General features: G+C 36.2%; 1 protein-coding gene across 2 annotated transcripts in view; it reads left to right on the forward strand.

Moving 5' to 3' along the window:
• The first annotated feature begins 329 nt into the window (after positions 1 to 329).
• LOC150097593 (protein dpy-30 homolog) overlaps positions 330 to 16,721 on the forward strand; it is an 88,868-nt gene continuing 72,476 nt past the window's right edge. Inside the window, exon 1 of one of the 2 annotated variants that reach the window (XM_090406812.1) lies at positions 330 to 415. In XM_090406812.1, the coding sequence (XP_090262938.1) occupies positions 406 to 415 (10 nt within the window). In that variant the 5' untranslated portion in view covers positions 330 to 405. Of the gene's footprint in view, positions 416 to 3,985; positions 4,059 to 16,721 lie in introns of those variants that run through there. The other variant, XM_090406811.1, reaches the window with a different exon arrangement.

A 16,721-nucleotide genomic window follows, 5' to 3' on the forward strand; every position in this document is an offset into this window, starting at 1 on the left:
AATGTCAACTACATAGCGTTTCCAAAGTTTTGGTTTACATGAGAAAGATGATATAGCTTTTGTTTCAAAATCCTCCAAGTAAATGTTAGCAAGAAATAGGAGATAAAGGGTTGCCCATCGCTAGACCTTGGTTCTGTTTGTAGATGGTGTCTTGATATCGGATGTAATTCACATTTAGTCATTAAATCTTTTTATTAATATATATATATATATATATATATATATATATATATATATATATATATATATATATATATATATATATATATATATATATATATATAAACATATATTTATTTACATCCCGCTTTTGTATTCCTTTTCCGAGTGATCATCATATAATAATAAAAATACCGTATAAGTACTGTAGCGCCATTTCCAAGCACCTTAAAACTAGTGTTCAAAATGGCAGAAGGTGAGTAATATTTGATTAATTCGAGAGGAAGGAAAATTCCGAAACTTGAAAAGTTGTTTTCATTGAAGTGTTATACTTTTATTATTATGGGGATATAAATACATGAGTATAATGATATATTTGATTTGGTAGTGTGGTAAGCTGCGATATATCACATGCGTATATATGACTTCTGTTATATTTAGTAATATTTGAAAAACAAACATTCATCGTATGATAATATTATTTTAATTATGGTGGGGGTTACTCAAAATATAATTAAAGACAATGAAATACGTTATACAGTTTATTTTTGGAATATCGCTTAAAATTTGATATCTTTTATATCTATATATATATATATATATATATATATATATATATATATGTGTGTGTGTGTGTGTATGTATGTGTAGATGCTTTCTTAAAGACGCGTTTTGTTTTATCGAAGTACAAAATATTTCCCCAAAACACGACTAATTGAAGCCCATTGTATTACACTAAAAAGAGTACTTGTACGAGGGGGGCGGAAAGTTCTGATAAATACCTAGAACGAAATGATATTAAAGAAACTTATATAACCACAAAGAACATACTAGTAGCAGAGTTATGAAAGTAACTCATGTTCTTATATTTTTATATCCTCATGTTCTTTCTTGTGGTTATATCAGTTGTATTAATATGATTTTTGTTCTAGGTGTTTATCAAAACTTTCCAAACCCCCCCCCTCTTCGTATTTTGGTTATGAAATTTTTATTACATATTTGTTTTAGAAAAATTGGAAACAGTTGTAGACCTGACTAGTGTATTTGGTTTCCTGCATGCCAAGCTGCTTATCACAATTACCTGCAGTGTTTTACACACATGCACATCCACACATAGTAATATATGCTGTGGTGACATTTTATGTTTGTTGCTGTCAATTTTTTTTTTTTTTTTAAACTGCCACGATATATTTTTTAAAGGCATCACTTCATTAGATTTTATATCATTCACATGAATGAGTAAAATTCCAATTAAAAAAATACTGTGCAGCGAAACTTTGCAGTTCAGGAGACTGCATGATTTTTCGGTTTACCTAAGCATAAGTGAAAGCAAAATGCTGCATGGTATAGCAAATAGTAATGATGTCCTTTACCCGGAATCCTTGATCTTTCTCAGTTAAAGGCAAATGACTGCAGATTTGGCAAGTTTTTTTTTTCTTTCTCCCACCTTTTGTTTTTCACATTCACACATTTTGTGGGGGATAACTTTCCCCTTGAACTTCTCTTATACAACAGTGACTTTCTGTTGTTAACCATTAATGTTATCCACAGTTTGGCTAATAATAATATGCTCCATTCCTTTTACTCATTCAACAAACCATGCTGTGCTTGAAAATCTCAAACTTTAAGACCTTGTACAACAATTGCTATAAACACTGATCTCCATGCTATTGTTATACATTGACTATAACCTGGTCAACTTCAGTATTATCAAAATGCAGTCTTGCATTCTTTCTTGCAATACTTTTTGCTCTTGCAACTGCCCATTCTTAGAGTATTTTTTGCATTTTTTTTTGGGGGGGGTGGTGCTGTACTTAAAACTTCTCTAAAAATTCTTGATGCTGTCTGGAGGAAAGCATTTCAGTTGATAGATGTTCCCTCCTTCATTGACTCAATTTCTCACAGATGATCCATTTCAACTGTCTGTTTTACAGGTACTTCCATGAATGCTGATCCAGTGAAGTGGAGCAGCATTTGGAGGACAAGTATCTTGAAAGAGTTTGGTCTCTGGATTATTTAAAAAAACTCACCTAAAATAATTAAATAAAATAAAAATAAAATGAGTTAAAAAAATACATTCAGGTGATATTGTTGAAATCTTATGTCAACACTGTGAGCATCAGCTACAGTAACACCTCATAAAACACTTGACTTATATAGAAGTGTGATACAGAATTGGATCTCCTTGATGTTCCAGACAAGGATATATGTACAGGGCCTTAAAAAATCAAGGGGTGATAGGTATGAGATACATTCTAATTACATAAGGATGGTCACCTGGTACTGACTAGGAATATCATCTTTACTTTTGATACACTCATACTTCCAGCATTGGCAAAAGGATATTTTAACTGTCCTTTTTGACTGTACATCTGTAATCCACTAAGATGTTTTTAATGTCAGAAATACGGGCATACCCAAACTTCCTGTTGGCTCTGCCATCTGCACCTGATGTGGTAGTAAAGAGCATGATAATAAATCTTGCTCTGCAAAGAAACCTAAATGTGTCAACTGTGAGAAAGACCATCCAGTCTATTCTGCAGTTAAAGATGGATGAAAAAAGAAATTCAAAAGATAAAAACTGAACAAAATATCTCATATCAGGATGCCAAGAGAAAGCTAGCCACTACAACTCTCCTGAAATTCTCTTATACTGAGGTGGCAGTCGAGAAAATATCAAGAGTGGCAGAAAGATGTATGTCTGTTCCTAGGGTTGCCGGATTTTGGAAAACCAAATACGGGACATGGGTCACCCGTGTCCCGTATTTGGTTTTCCAAATAGGGAACAATTTTGGTGAGTTGGTTTTACAAAATGAATCTGGTATTTGGTTTTACAAAATAAGTATAGATACTTTTGGAACTGGAACTAGAAATGCTCAGTTTGTGTTTCTGAGTGTTAATGTGTTGTGTAATATCAGATCATCCCCATGTGCAATAATCTGTAGACTAAACGTCTGTCTACAGATTTTGCATTCAACTTCGTTGTCATGTTTTCCTTTTGCAATAAAATTCCATTCTTTCGAATAATCATCGTCAAAAACGCACTTTCGTTTTGGCATTATTAAGGGCTTAAGAAACAAAATTTAATTACCTTTAATTATATATTTTATGTAATAACTATATCCAAAGATCCAAAGGATGGCCCAGAATTAGATGGATAGACAAAATAAAAGAGGACTTGAAAACCAAATCACAACAAGCGACATCAAACTGGACAGAATTGTTCGGACTCTCCCGGGATAGATGGAAGTGGAAAGAGTTCATTCGGCCTCATCATCATCCACATAGATGATGGAAGAGAGAAGAAGAAGAAGAATAACAATATCGCACATTCGAAAAAGGCAAGATATTATTTTTTGAAAATAAGCAAATGCAATATATCTGTACCGAATTATAAATAAAATGGTTACACTAAATAAAAAGCGACCAATGAAAGGGACTGTCACAGGCATGCCACCGCCATAAACTGTAAACACAGTTTCCTCAAATTGTCAGTTTTTATGGCTTACAAATCAATTTAAGTTGGATTATTCAAAAAGAATATTGAAAGTTATAATTGCTTAACATAGTATTTATAATTTTATCTTTTCGTAAAAATACAGGACCTTAGACTGTCCCTACAAGTACAATATGGGACAGCAAAATTCGATGTAAAATAGGACTTCTGGCAAGCCTGTCTGTTTCACCATCTGACAATTTCTGCATACCTGAACTTTATGATTGTGAGTGCCTCTCTATGGAGTGCATTGTTCTCCCAACCTATTATTATCTCATTCCAAAAACAAGTCAAAATGATCCCATTCAGTGAGAACTTGTCAAGAAACTTTTTCCAGAGAAAGAGATGGACACTGGCCATCTATACTTCCCAAAATCAGTTCAGAAATATCAGCCAGATAAAGGTAAGCGCTCAGAAATTAGAGAAGTGTAAACCAATAAAAATAGGAAAATTCTTATAGTGGAAGTGTAACTGTCTATGATTTGGCCAAAATATCTGTGGTATCAGGGCTCTTTTGCAAAACATAACCCATCTATTTGTGTATGTCTGCAGAAGACTTATTTAAAACTTGGTGAGGATCTTACTATAAGATATTTCACCATTATTTGTAAGGAGAAACTGGAGATGGAGCCTTGCTCATGAAGGCGTTTGTCCTAGTGAGCAACCATACTACTTTCAAGTTTCCAGCTTAATTACTCTGGAAGTGGTAGCCATTCACCTCCCAGTAGAATTTCTTATTAAAATAGTTTCCATTTATTTACTACTGCATTGAAGATTGACCTAAATAGTTTGATATTGCAACTGCTTCTTTTGGGTGACTTTAATGAGTGTACCCCCCCATCTCTCTCCCTCTCCCCTCCATGTGGGGCACCTGTTTGTGGTGGAGGGGACTTCCCACTGATGGTACTGGCCCTTTTCATTCTTATTCTTTTTCTTTGCTTTACTTCCCCTATTCTTGGCTCTGCTTCTCCTGGGTCTTTTTCACTATCCTTTTTTCCAGACCGCCATCACTGGGATCCAACGCCCTGCCGGCGTGTTTGCCATCCGGTGCAACCCATGAACATCTGGAAAGGGGGGGGGGGGTGCTGGTAGTCTTGCACTACTTTGGCCCCAGCTTTGACAAGATGGACAATCCTGGATGTTCCAGCCAGGATCAATCAGCTAATGGGGCTTGCCTGCAAGGGTCAATGGTGTTGCAGTAAGTCTCTCACCCTATGGTCCAGGGTCGGGATCCTAGACCTGCTGTAGTGCGGGTATAGCATCCAGGGTAGCCCTGCCGTTCCACTCCTGAGCGCAGTCTTTGCTTGCTGGGTAGTGGGCGTCCATGTGTAGCTCCATGGTGGGTGGGGAGCTCTGGCGCCAAACTAAAAACTCCTTGAGCATGAATCCTTCATCCTCAAATGTTTCAGGGATCCTAATAATGTCCCAACCAAGTACTGATACCGTAGATACAGCATATAGAAACAGAAGCAAGGAACAAAAGATATTGGATACTAACATGAATGTACCAACCTCTTTAATCATTCATGCAACAGGTGAAAAACCAATGGGAAAATGTCATCCTTCTTTATTCAAAAAGGTTTAGGACTGGCAGGACCTCTCAAAACTGTTAAGAAATTGCGATCTGGTGATATCCTCATGGAAACACTGTGTCAGCAACATTCCGAGAAACTACTGAGAGCAACGACAATGGGTGGAATGCAAATCGCAGTAACACCTCATAGAACACTCAATTCCATTAGAGGAGTGATATCAAAATGGGATCTCCTTGATGTTCCTGATGAGGAGATATGTTCAGGGCTTAAAGATCAAGGAGTGACGGATTGAGGTGCATCCTGATACATAGGGATGGTCACCTGGTTTCAACCAAGAACATCATCCTTACTTTTAATACACCTAGGCCTCTGATATCTGTAAAAGCAGGGTATCTCAGCTGTTAGAATGTACATCCCTCAACCCGCTGAGATGCTTTAAATGTCAGAGATATGGACATGCCCAAACTGTCTGTCATGGTTCTATTACCTGTGCCTGATGTGGTAGTAAAGAACATGGTAACAAATCTTGCTGTGCAAAAAAAGCTAAATATGTCAACTGTCAGGGAGATCATCCAGCTTACTCTCATGCATGTCAGAAATGGAAAGATGAAAGAGAGATACAAAAAATTAAAACAGAACAAAACATATCAGGATGCAAAAAAAAAGCTGGCCACCATTACACTTGTTCTGAGATCCTCTTATACTGAAAAAGTAACAATTAAAAAAGTGCCAACAGCAACTCAAACATGTATGTCTGTTCCACCATCTGATAATTTCACCATACCTGAACTTTATGATCACAAGTTTAAGATCATTTCCCTGTTCTATGCACAATGTACTCACAAGAACCATGTTCACCCACACAAATACCTATATGGAAAATGGACCAGGCTGATTGGAATAGTTTTTCTCATCTTGCAAAATTTAATGCTGATACTATCAGTCAAACACCTATCGATGAAGCAGTAAAGTATATAACAGAGTGCATTGTCTAGGCAGCAGCCTCCATCCCGAAAACATCATCTTGGTTTCCATTCTATCCAAAGCCTTGGTGGAATCCAGAATGTCAGACAGCCAAAAAAGAACAACACAGAGCATGGGGCATATTTTGTAGATACCCCACCACATCAAACTTAATAGCTTTCAAGTGTGCTCGAGCAAAAGCACGTTATGTGAGATGTCAGAGTCAAAAACAATCATGGATCCAATTTACTACATCAGTTAATCAAATGACCAGTCCAAAAATTGTATGGGATAAAATTCGGAAAATGAAAGGCAGATATGGTACACGTTGTTTGTCTACCTTAGACCATAATGGAAGTGTTATTGTTGATTCCAAAGCTATTGCAGACACTTTGGGAGAAACTTTTACTAGAATCTCAGCAACAGCTTCATATTCTCCTGAATTTTTAATACTGAAAGAGCAGCAAGAGAAACAAAGGCTTAATTTTTCTACCAACATTCTTCAGCCATTTGTTAAGAAGGAACTAAAAAGAGTTCTCCTACAATCTCATCCTAGTGCAGTAGGGTCTGATGACATCCATTATGAAATGATACAACATCTACCATCATCTTCTATAGATCTTCTTCTCTTATTACATTATAGGATACTTGCAGAGGAAGAGTTTAGCATAAGTCAATTGTCATTGCTGTGGAAAAGATTGCCAAAACCAGGAAAAGATCCAACACAAGCAAATAATTATCGATCCATTGCTCTGACCAGCTGTCTTTGTAAGATACTAGAGAAAATGGTTAATGCCAGACTTCTGTGGTATTTAGAAAGTAACAGTCTTCTTTTCAGTACAGTGTGGTTTCTGTAGATAGCGTTCAACTTTAGACCATTCGGTTCATTTAAAAACTTGTATAAGAGATGCATTTCTGAAGCGACATCTCGTTTCAGTTTTTTTTGACATGGAAAAAGCTTATGACATAGCCTGGAGATATGGCATATTAAAAGACCTCTATAACCTAGGTCTCAAAGGACACCTCCATGTATTTATTAAAAACTTTTCTGTCTAGGCGAACTTTCCAAGTCCAAGTGAGAAGTACGCTATCTCAACCATATCATCAAGAACAGGGTGTTCCCCAAGGGTCTGTCTTAAGTGTGACCCTTTTTGCTATTAAAATTAACTCGAGCATTGAACAGCTTCCTCCCACTGTAGACAATGCTCTATATGTTGATGACTTCACAATTTACTGTCACTCACGTAACATGAGGGTAATTGAAAGACAACTTCAGCAAGCAATTGATCATGTCTCTCTGTGGGCTCTTAATAATGGGTTTAGGTTTTCAACAGAAAAAAGTGTCTGTGTACACTTCTGTCAAAAATGCACTCATCACCCAAATCCTGAATTAAGAATGGGACATACTGTTATTCCAATAGCTACAGAAACCAAGTTCTTGGGACTCATCTTTGACAGAAAACTTGCATTTCTAGCACACATTCGTCAACTAAAAAAAAGTGCAAAAAAACTTTGAACCTCCTTTGCACTCTATCCCCTACTGGGGTGCTGATCGAGCTTCATTGCCCCCTCTTTATCATGCACTTATACGTTCAAAGCTGGATTATGGGTCCCAAGTCTATGGTTCTGCAATGGTTGGATTCCATCCATCATCAGGGTATACGAATTCTTCTGGTGCCTTTCACGCAAAGTCTTTATGTTGAATCAAATGACTGGCTCTATCACTTTGATGGAAACAGTTATCTCTTAATTATGCCCTAAAAATAAAATCTCTCAGAGATTCTCCTATGCAGACTTGTATCTTCTCTCTGCATTGGGAAACTCAATATCACACACATCAAACTGTTATACATCCTTTTGGTATGCATGTTAAAGAAACTGTGCAAGCTGTTGGTATAAATGTTGACAACATTAGCTACACTGAACATAACAGCGTCCCTCCATGGCAGGTTTGCATACCATCCTGCAACCTCTCACTTTGTCAGCTACAGAAATCTTATACTCCATCATCCATCTACCTGCAATTGTTTAATGCTCACAGAGAAGCACACACTGATTTCTTACCCATCTATACTGATGGTTCAAGAACTAATACCTCTATTGGCTGTGCTGCTGTGTTTCCTGACATCTCAAATCAGATCCCACCAGACTGCAGTAATTATAGAGCAGAGTTACATGCCATTCAGCTTGCACTTGTGCATATAAAAGAAAACTGCTACCAAAGTGTATAATTTACACAGGCTCATTGAGCTCTTTACAGGCTATCTCCTCTCCTATATATAATTCACATCCAGTACTTTGAGGTGCTTCACCTGTTTCACAAAATGAAAATCCTAAATTTTGATGGTCAGTTCTGCTGGATGCCCAGCCACGTCGGAATTAAGGGAAATGAGGCTGCAGCTGCTAAATCAGCTCATACCTTCTCCACATACTGTTTGACAGTTCCATATACAGACTACAGACAGCTTATAAGATCAAAGCTAATTGCTCAGTGGGAGTCAACATGGACAAACAAATTATATGAACAAATTAAGCACTGCCATTCTAGTCAGTGTACAAAGAGAAGGCAGGAGGTTGTTCTTGCCATGGTCAGCATAGGTCACCGTACGCATTCTTATTTACTGAGAACTGATGACCCTCCCATATGTGAAAACTGCAATACACATCTCACTATTTATCATTCTGGTAGAGTGTCAACAATTTACATGGGAGAGGAATGAAATTTTCACCTATCTAACCAAGCCATATACGCTCAGGGAAATGCTAAACAGACTCAGGCAGATTGCATGATGTTTTTAATGTTTTAGAAAGAATTAATTTGTACAATCACATTTGACTGCAAATTTGTTTATATGTAAATACTGTATTGCTTAACTTAACTTTTATACATACATATTATTCATTAGTTTAAATTTTGACCAATTATGTATTGCTGTAGTAATACATAATTGGTCAAAATTTGTATCACCCTGTATTTGTAATTTTGTGTCACCCTGTTGTAATTTTGTTAATATGTAAATACCTCAATGGTAAACTTAATTTTTATGCATATATGCTGTATAATAATTCCTTTCTTACTCTTTATGTATTAGTACAATAACATTTGTTGTAATCTTACTATATGTAGATACTGCTTTCCTTGACTTGTTTTGTATATGTTAACCTGTACTGTTATCTATTCATGTGTTGCTGTAACCTCTGCAGTAATTTTGTGTATATGTAGATACTGCATTGTTTAACTTAAATTTTGTATATGCATTATATTTACTAGTATATTTTTCGATTAATCATGTATTGCTGTAGAACACCTTGTCTATTTATGTACCTTCTAGTAATTCTGTTTATACTGCATTGCTAAATTTAATTTTCATCCATGCATATTGTATAATGATCCCTTTTTGCCTATTTTTCTACTGCTGTAAAAGCATCTGTTGTTATTTTACATATGTAGATACTGCATTCCTTGGCTTGGTGTTGCGTATTTTGTGTATTAACTTATGTTGTTAACTACTTGTACTACCGTAATAACCTCTGACCTTGTGTGTTGCTGTGCCCTCTGCAACAGTGTTTATCTGTAGATACTTTGAGGAACTAGATTTTTGTACAGACATAGTTTAAAATTTTCTATAACTGCTTATTTATAGCTGTAACCTTTAGTATGGCACAGTATGACCTGTGTTGTGTTTGTGAGAAATAAACTATAAACCAAACCAATCTCTCTCTCTCTCTCTCTTCAACAATGGATGCAATACATTTTTCCATATGTCTACCTGGTGAATAACGGAGAAGCAGCAGCTCAACTTTTCTACATATGGGCCAGAGCTGTCCAATCTCCCATTCATTCTCTCTCTCTCTCTCTCTCTCATCCTTGTCTTAAGTGGGACACTCTTTGCTGTCAAAGTTAATCCAGTCACTGATCAGCTTCCTCCCACAGTAGAGCAGTGCTCTATATATATTGATGACCTCACAATTTGTCATTCTTGGGCTGTCACGGTGCATCGGGGTGTCCCCTCGGTGGTGGATGAGGGGGATGGTCGGTGGCACTACTTTGTAGGCCTCCTGGCTAGGTCCATTGGACCCGCTAACCAACGACAGCTGTGGTCCTCCATTTATATTGGGGGTTGGATGGTTCTGGCGGCCCATTCTGTAAAAAAATGATGCTGTGTAAAGCAGCATATCTACACAGAAAAGAATTAAAGCCCGGGTAGTCTTAACATGCCTGGAACGGTGGTGTCAGGGTGATATAGCAGGTCCTGCGGTATCATCAGTCCGTGACTGCTATAAAAAAAACTCGACGCAGAAATTGCTTGAATATTGCTACTTGGAATGTAAGAGGATTGAATAAATGCAGGAAAATGGCTAATGTGATGAGAGAGATGGAGAGACTGAATATTAGTATACTAGGAATAAGTGAAACATTTTGGAAAGGATCATCAGGTTTTGAGTCGAAACTTCCAAATGGCAAGATATATAAAATATATACGTCAGGTGGTGAAATATCAAGAAGAGGTGTAGCGTTTATTGTTGAGAAGAAAACTAATAAAAACATTACCATATAATTGAGCAAAAACCAACAGCTCGATACACATGGGAAAGTCTGGATGGAAGATACAAAAATCAAATAGACTATATTGAAGTCAGTAAACGTTACTTCAATGGAGTATGGAACTCAAAGGTGATGCCAAGTGCTGACTGTGGATCTGATCATAGACTGGTCTTAATGAAGATGAATATTCGCCTGAAAACAATAAAATTTAAAAGAAGTCGAGCACTAAAATGGGATCTGCAAATGGTACAAAATCTGATAATAAAATCAAAATTTAATGAAAATATTTCAGAACTGCTGTCTGCACAGTTGCAAAACGAAAACTAACCCTCTCAGTGGAATAGACTACAAGCAGCTATCATGACATCTGCTAAAAACCACATCAATAAACAAGAGGAAAGAAAGAAAAACCATGGATAAAACCAAGAGGTAATCGATCTTATTTGATGAAAGAAGAACATAGAAAAGAGGAGCAAACGAAGAAGAAAGGTTATGATATAAAACTTTTATCCTTTCATCTTTTATAAGATGTAACAAGGATAAAAGAATCAAACAGTTATGTAAAAGATTGAAAGAAAACTGGATAAATAGGCAGTGCACTGAGATAGAAGAATTACAAAATAAGAACAAAACCAGAGAAGCATTCCTGAAAGTGAAAGAACTTAATGGAAAAACAAAATGCACACAGTCTAATAACATCAAGGACAAAGATAGAAACATACTCATTGATAAGGAAAAGATAAATGGAAGATGGGTGGAGTACTTATCAGATCTCTATGATGATGATAATGGTAACGTGTTAGATGATTCACGACACCTTAAGTTAAACATAACAACAGATACCACTCTACCCACAAGAAAGGAGGTAGAACATTTAATTAAGAATCTTCCTAATAATAAATCCCCTGGGTGTGATAATATTCCAGCTGAGCTGCTGAAAGCTTTGACTGGCAATAACTATTTAGTGGAATTCATTCAAGACATCTATAAAACAATACAATTTCCTGAAGTTTTTACATCATCTATCTGTATACCAATTCCAAAGAAACATAATGCACAAGATTGTGAGGATTACAGAACTGTGAGTCTAATATCCCATGCATCCAAAATTATTTTAACCATTGTTAACAATCAAATTGAAAGAGCCATAAGTGGTGAATTGAGTGAACAACAGAAAGGCTTCAGAAGAGGAATGGGAACCATTAATGCTATCCTGGAACTAAAAATACTAATAGAAAGATCATGTGAAAGAAATAGGAACATTTACATATACTTCATAGACTTTCAGAAGGCTTTTGACCAGATAAAACATAATAAAATGTTCAATATATTAGATAAGATCAGGTACTTAAGATTATAAAAATGATTTACACCAAACAGAAAATGCAGCTGTTTAACTCTGAGACTTCTGAAGTGAAAATAAAAAGAAGAGTTAGACAAGGTTGTATCTTTTCACCAAATCTATTTAATATCTATAGTGAGACAGTGATGAAAAAGATTGAAAAACAAAAAACAGGAATTAGTATCAATGATATAAATTACAACAATCTTAGATATGCTGATGATACCATTCTAATAGCAGAAAACAGAAATAAATTAATCAAATTACTGCAGCTACTAATTGAAGAAGGTAAAGAATTTGGACTAGATATTAATGCAAAAAAAAAACAAACCAAATTTATGAAAATCTCAAAAGAAAGTAGATTTGAGCCAGAAATATTCATAAACAATATGAAAATTGAACATACAACACAATACAAAAATTTAGGCACCTACTTTACTGCAGATGGAAAGCAAGATCAAGAAATAAGAACAGCCATAACTAAAGATGCATTCTGGAAAAATAAACTTCTGCTCAGAAGTTCTGTGAGTATCGAGATAAAGAAAAGAATGATAAGAACATTAGTGTGGCCAATTTTCATATATGGAAGTGAGACCTGGATATTCAAGAAGAGAGTTAGACAACAGATAGAGGCCTTTTAAATGTGGTGCTATAGGAGAGCTCTGAAAATCTCATGGACAGAACATGTGAGAAATACATGTGTTCTACAGAGAATGAGAACACGTAGATCTTTATTACAAGAAATGATCCAGAGAAAGATGAGATCGGCAGGTTATGTACTGAGAGGTTCAGCAGGACAGAGGATACTAAGTTTTAGAAGGAAAAATTATGGGAAAAGGATCAAGAGGCAAAAAACGAAGGACATGGCTTGAAGATATAAGATCATGGACGGGATCACATGGCTATGCAGAAACAAAAAGGAAAGCCACCAACAGAGAGAACTGGAAGGACATGGTGCTGCACCCTCTCACTGAGGAAGCTACATGAAGAAGAAGAAAGGCAACTTCAATAAGCAATCGATTGTATCTTTTCGTGAACTCTTAGTAATGGGTAACAGAAAGCTTGCATTCATTTTCACATAACTAAGAGGAAAAGAACATCGAATATCTTTTGTATTCTGTCCTCTGCAAAATGGGATCAAGTGTCCTTGCTTGCCTAAATTATGCACTTGTTTGTCCAAAGATTATGCTTTCCAAGCTTGTGGTTCTGTAAGAGAGAGAACCCTGCAGTGTTTTGGTTCTGTCCATCAACAGGATATACAAATTGCATTTGGTGCATTTTACACATCTGTTTATTGTCTTTATGTTAAAGCAAATGAACTTGCTCTGTTGCTTTAATGGAAATAGTTGTCATTTAACTTTTCCTTAAAAAATACTCTTCCTAAACATCCTATGCTGGCTAATATTTTTTTTTCTTTACCTTTGGAAGCAGGAGCCTGTGTAGCTCAGTGGATGTGGCGTTTGCACACCATGGCACTTGGCCGCACGAAGGAAGACTTGGTTTCGATTCTAGTCGGCGACTAGAGGAAATTTTTCTAAGCCTTTTTTCGACCGGTTCCCGAGTTAGTCGATCTCTGGCATGGGCAAGCAGGTTTTTCCTCCCGGAAACTCGGGTTTTTCGTCCTGTAAACTCAAGGAAATCGACCATAGAACCCACATTATTTCAGACATTAAATATATTGTGTTAGGGACCACAAGATGGCGGCACATTTGAGCTGTCTCTCTTCACTGTGTACCGCTTAATTAGTGATAGCCTTGGGCCATCTATCTCTGATTGGTACCAGTGGAGATTGAACTGCCCACTCAGTCTCCAAAAGTTAGATAGGGCTAAATGGCCTCGCCTACTCCCCGTATACGGGAATAAAAAAGCGTTAGCTGATTTTTATTTTTTTTTACCTTTTGGAAGCTCAGTATTGCACACGTCAGACTGCCATTTGCTCCTTTGGTATGCACATGAACAAGATTATATAAGCTTGTTGACAACATTGTCCTGAACATAATAGCATTCCTCTGTGGCAGGTTTGCAGTCTAAGGAATCCTAAGGAAATCTCACCTGCATTTGTTTACTGTGGACAAAACAGAGCCCTGATTTCTTACCTGTCTGTACTCATAGTTTGAGATCTTGGATTGTTGTTGGTTGTGTTGCTGTTTCCTGACTGCATTACATCCAGTCTGATCTCACTTGAATGTTGTAATTATACAACTGAGCTATATGCCATTCAACTTATGTTTGTACACATAAAAGAAATTGTTACCAAAAATATATGATTTATAGACTTGTTTAGGTCTTTACAGGCCATCTCCTCTCCTGTGTGCAATCCATAGCCAATGCTTATGATCTATAATTATTGTATAAAATTAGGAGCCTTAATTTTGATGTTCATTGTGCTGGATTCCTAGCTACATTGGAATTAAGAGGAATGAGACTGCAGCTGCTAACTCAGCTTTTGCTTTTTCCATGTACTCTTTGTCAGTCCCATATATAGACAACACACAGTTTCTTCCTTGTTTGTTGGTTGCTTCCTGGGATAGTTTATAAGAAGCTAGTAATAATTAAAACAACCATTTTATCACAGCTTTCCTATGCACCTTGAGGATACATAATCAGTTACTAATAGTAGTTTAACATAAGCAAATTATGCTTTTCATTTTATTTACTTATTTTTTTTTTATACCATTATTCTGTACTCTTTATGATGGATGAGTTTATTTCACTTCAGCTGCAAAAGTTCTCCAGTAATTTCAAAATTAACATTTATATTTATAATGATGAATGATTATACAATTGATGTAAAATGGATTAATATATAAATATGTAGTTCAGAAAGCCTGGACAGAGGGACGAATTCCTGATGATTGGAGTAGAGCTCTCATAGTACCCATATATAAAAATGGAAATAAAACTGAATGTGAGAATTACAGAGGTATTTCCCTACTGAGTGTTCCTGGCAAGATCTATGCAAGTATACTTGAGAAACGGTTGAGAAGAATTGTGGAAGAAAAGCTTGGTGAAGAACAAGCTGGATTCAGGCCAAATAGAGGCTGTCAGGATCAGATCTTCACTTTACGACAAATAGTCGAGAAAGCATGGGAATATAACAAAGATCTGTATTTAAGTTTTGTCGATTTGGAAAAGGCATATGACAAGATGCCAAGAGAGAAGCTATTCAATACGCTGCAGTTATATGGTGTCAATGGGGCATTATATCAAGCAATACTTAGTCTTTATTTGAGTTGTGAGTCAGCAGTTAGAATTGAAGGAAGTACAGGAAGATGGTTTAATGTTAAATCTGGTGTGAGACAAGGATGTACATTATCCCCTCTGTTATTCATTATCTATATGGATCACATTATGAAGGAATGTGGTATTAAACCTGATATCAAAATTGGAGATGTTAATGTCAGCTCTTTGCTTTATGCGGATGATGTTATACTTCTAAATAAATTCGCTACAAGTCTGCAAGATTCTCTGACTAAATTTAATAGCTGTTGTAATAGATATGGTATGAAGGTCAGCAATAAAAAGACAAAGACAATGAAAATAGGCAGAATCATTGAAAATGTCAACTGTGTTGTGAATGGAGAACCTGTGGAACAAGTAAAACATTTCAGCTACTTAGGCACAATTTTTACTGAAGATGGTAAACTAAATATAGAAATAGACAACAGAATCAGCAAAGCTGGTATCGTGGGAAGTCAATTGAATAAATTCATATGGAATAAGAAAGAAATTAGTCGGAACACTAAATTAGCTGTATACAAGACAGTGTTCAAACCAATTTTAACTTATGGATCTGAGAGCTGGGTCAGAAGTAAAACACTTGACAAAAGACTAGAGACCGCAGATATGAGAGTCCTGAGAAAGATTATAGGCATGAACAGATGGCATCAATGGCAATATCACATTAAAAATGAGGATATTAGGAAAGAACTTGACATCGTCAACATCCAGGAATGCGTTAGCAGAGCTAATCTCAGATGGTATGGTCACTTAAATAGAATGGGAGAGGAAAGATTAGCAAAACAAGTGTTCTCTGCCATGTTGGCAGGAAAATGACCCAGTGGATGACCAAGATATAGGTGGATTGATACAGTACAAAGTGCTTAGGTGATAGAAATATAAGATCTGATAATGTTGGAGTCTTGACAAGTAACAGACTGATTTGGAGGAAAATTGTAGATAGGAAGTTAGTAATGATGTAGTTTTTTCATGTAGTACTGTCATATCCTGTACACCCTTGAGGGTACATGGCAGGAATTTGATGATGATGATGAAATATTTTTGGTCCATAAAATAATATAAGATATACAAGATTTTTACATAAAAATTAATACATCACCAATTTCAAAAATAATTTTCAGAACTACAGTCATTAATAATGTTTATGCAGTAATTAATCCTAATCTGTATACTATGCAGATTAGAATTAATTATATTTATACAAAGTCAAGTTACTTTGTGTTAGGTGAATCCAACGCACAAAAATTGTAAAACTATTATACATTTGTAGTCCCATGTGTTGGATTAATTGTCCACATAAAATAAAAGAGGAAGAGGAGAAACAGGTTTGGTGTTTGCAGTTGCACTGAAAAGGGACATTGGCAGCTGCTGCTGCACTTGTTTTAACAGCCCTAAGAGAAAGTGGAGGAATGATATGTTACCAGTTCAGTGGAGCATTGA

Source organism: Typopeltis vanoorti, chromosome 17 (genome assembly GCF_054136105.1).
Source record: "Typopeltis vanoorti isolate ZY-2024b chromosome 17, IOZ_Tvanoo_1.0, whole genome shotgun sequence".
In the NCBI taxonomy this organism is placed as follows: Eukaryota; Metazoa; Arthropoda; class Arachnida; order Uropygi; family Thelyphonidae; genus Typopeltis; species Typopeltis vanoorti.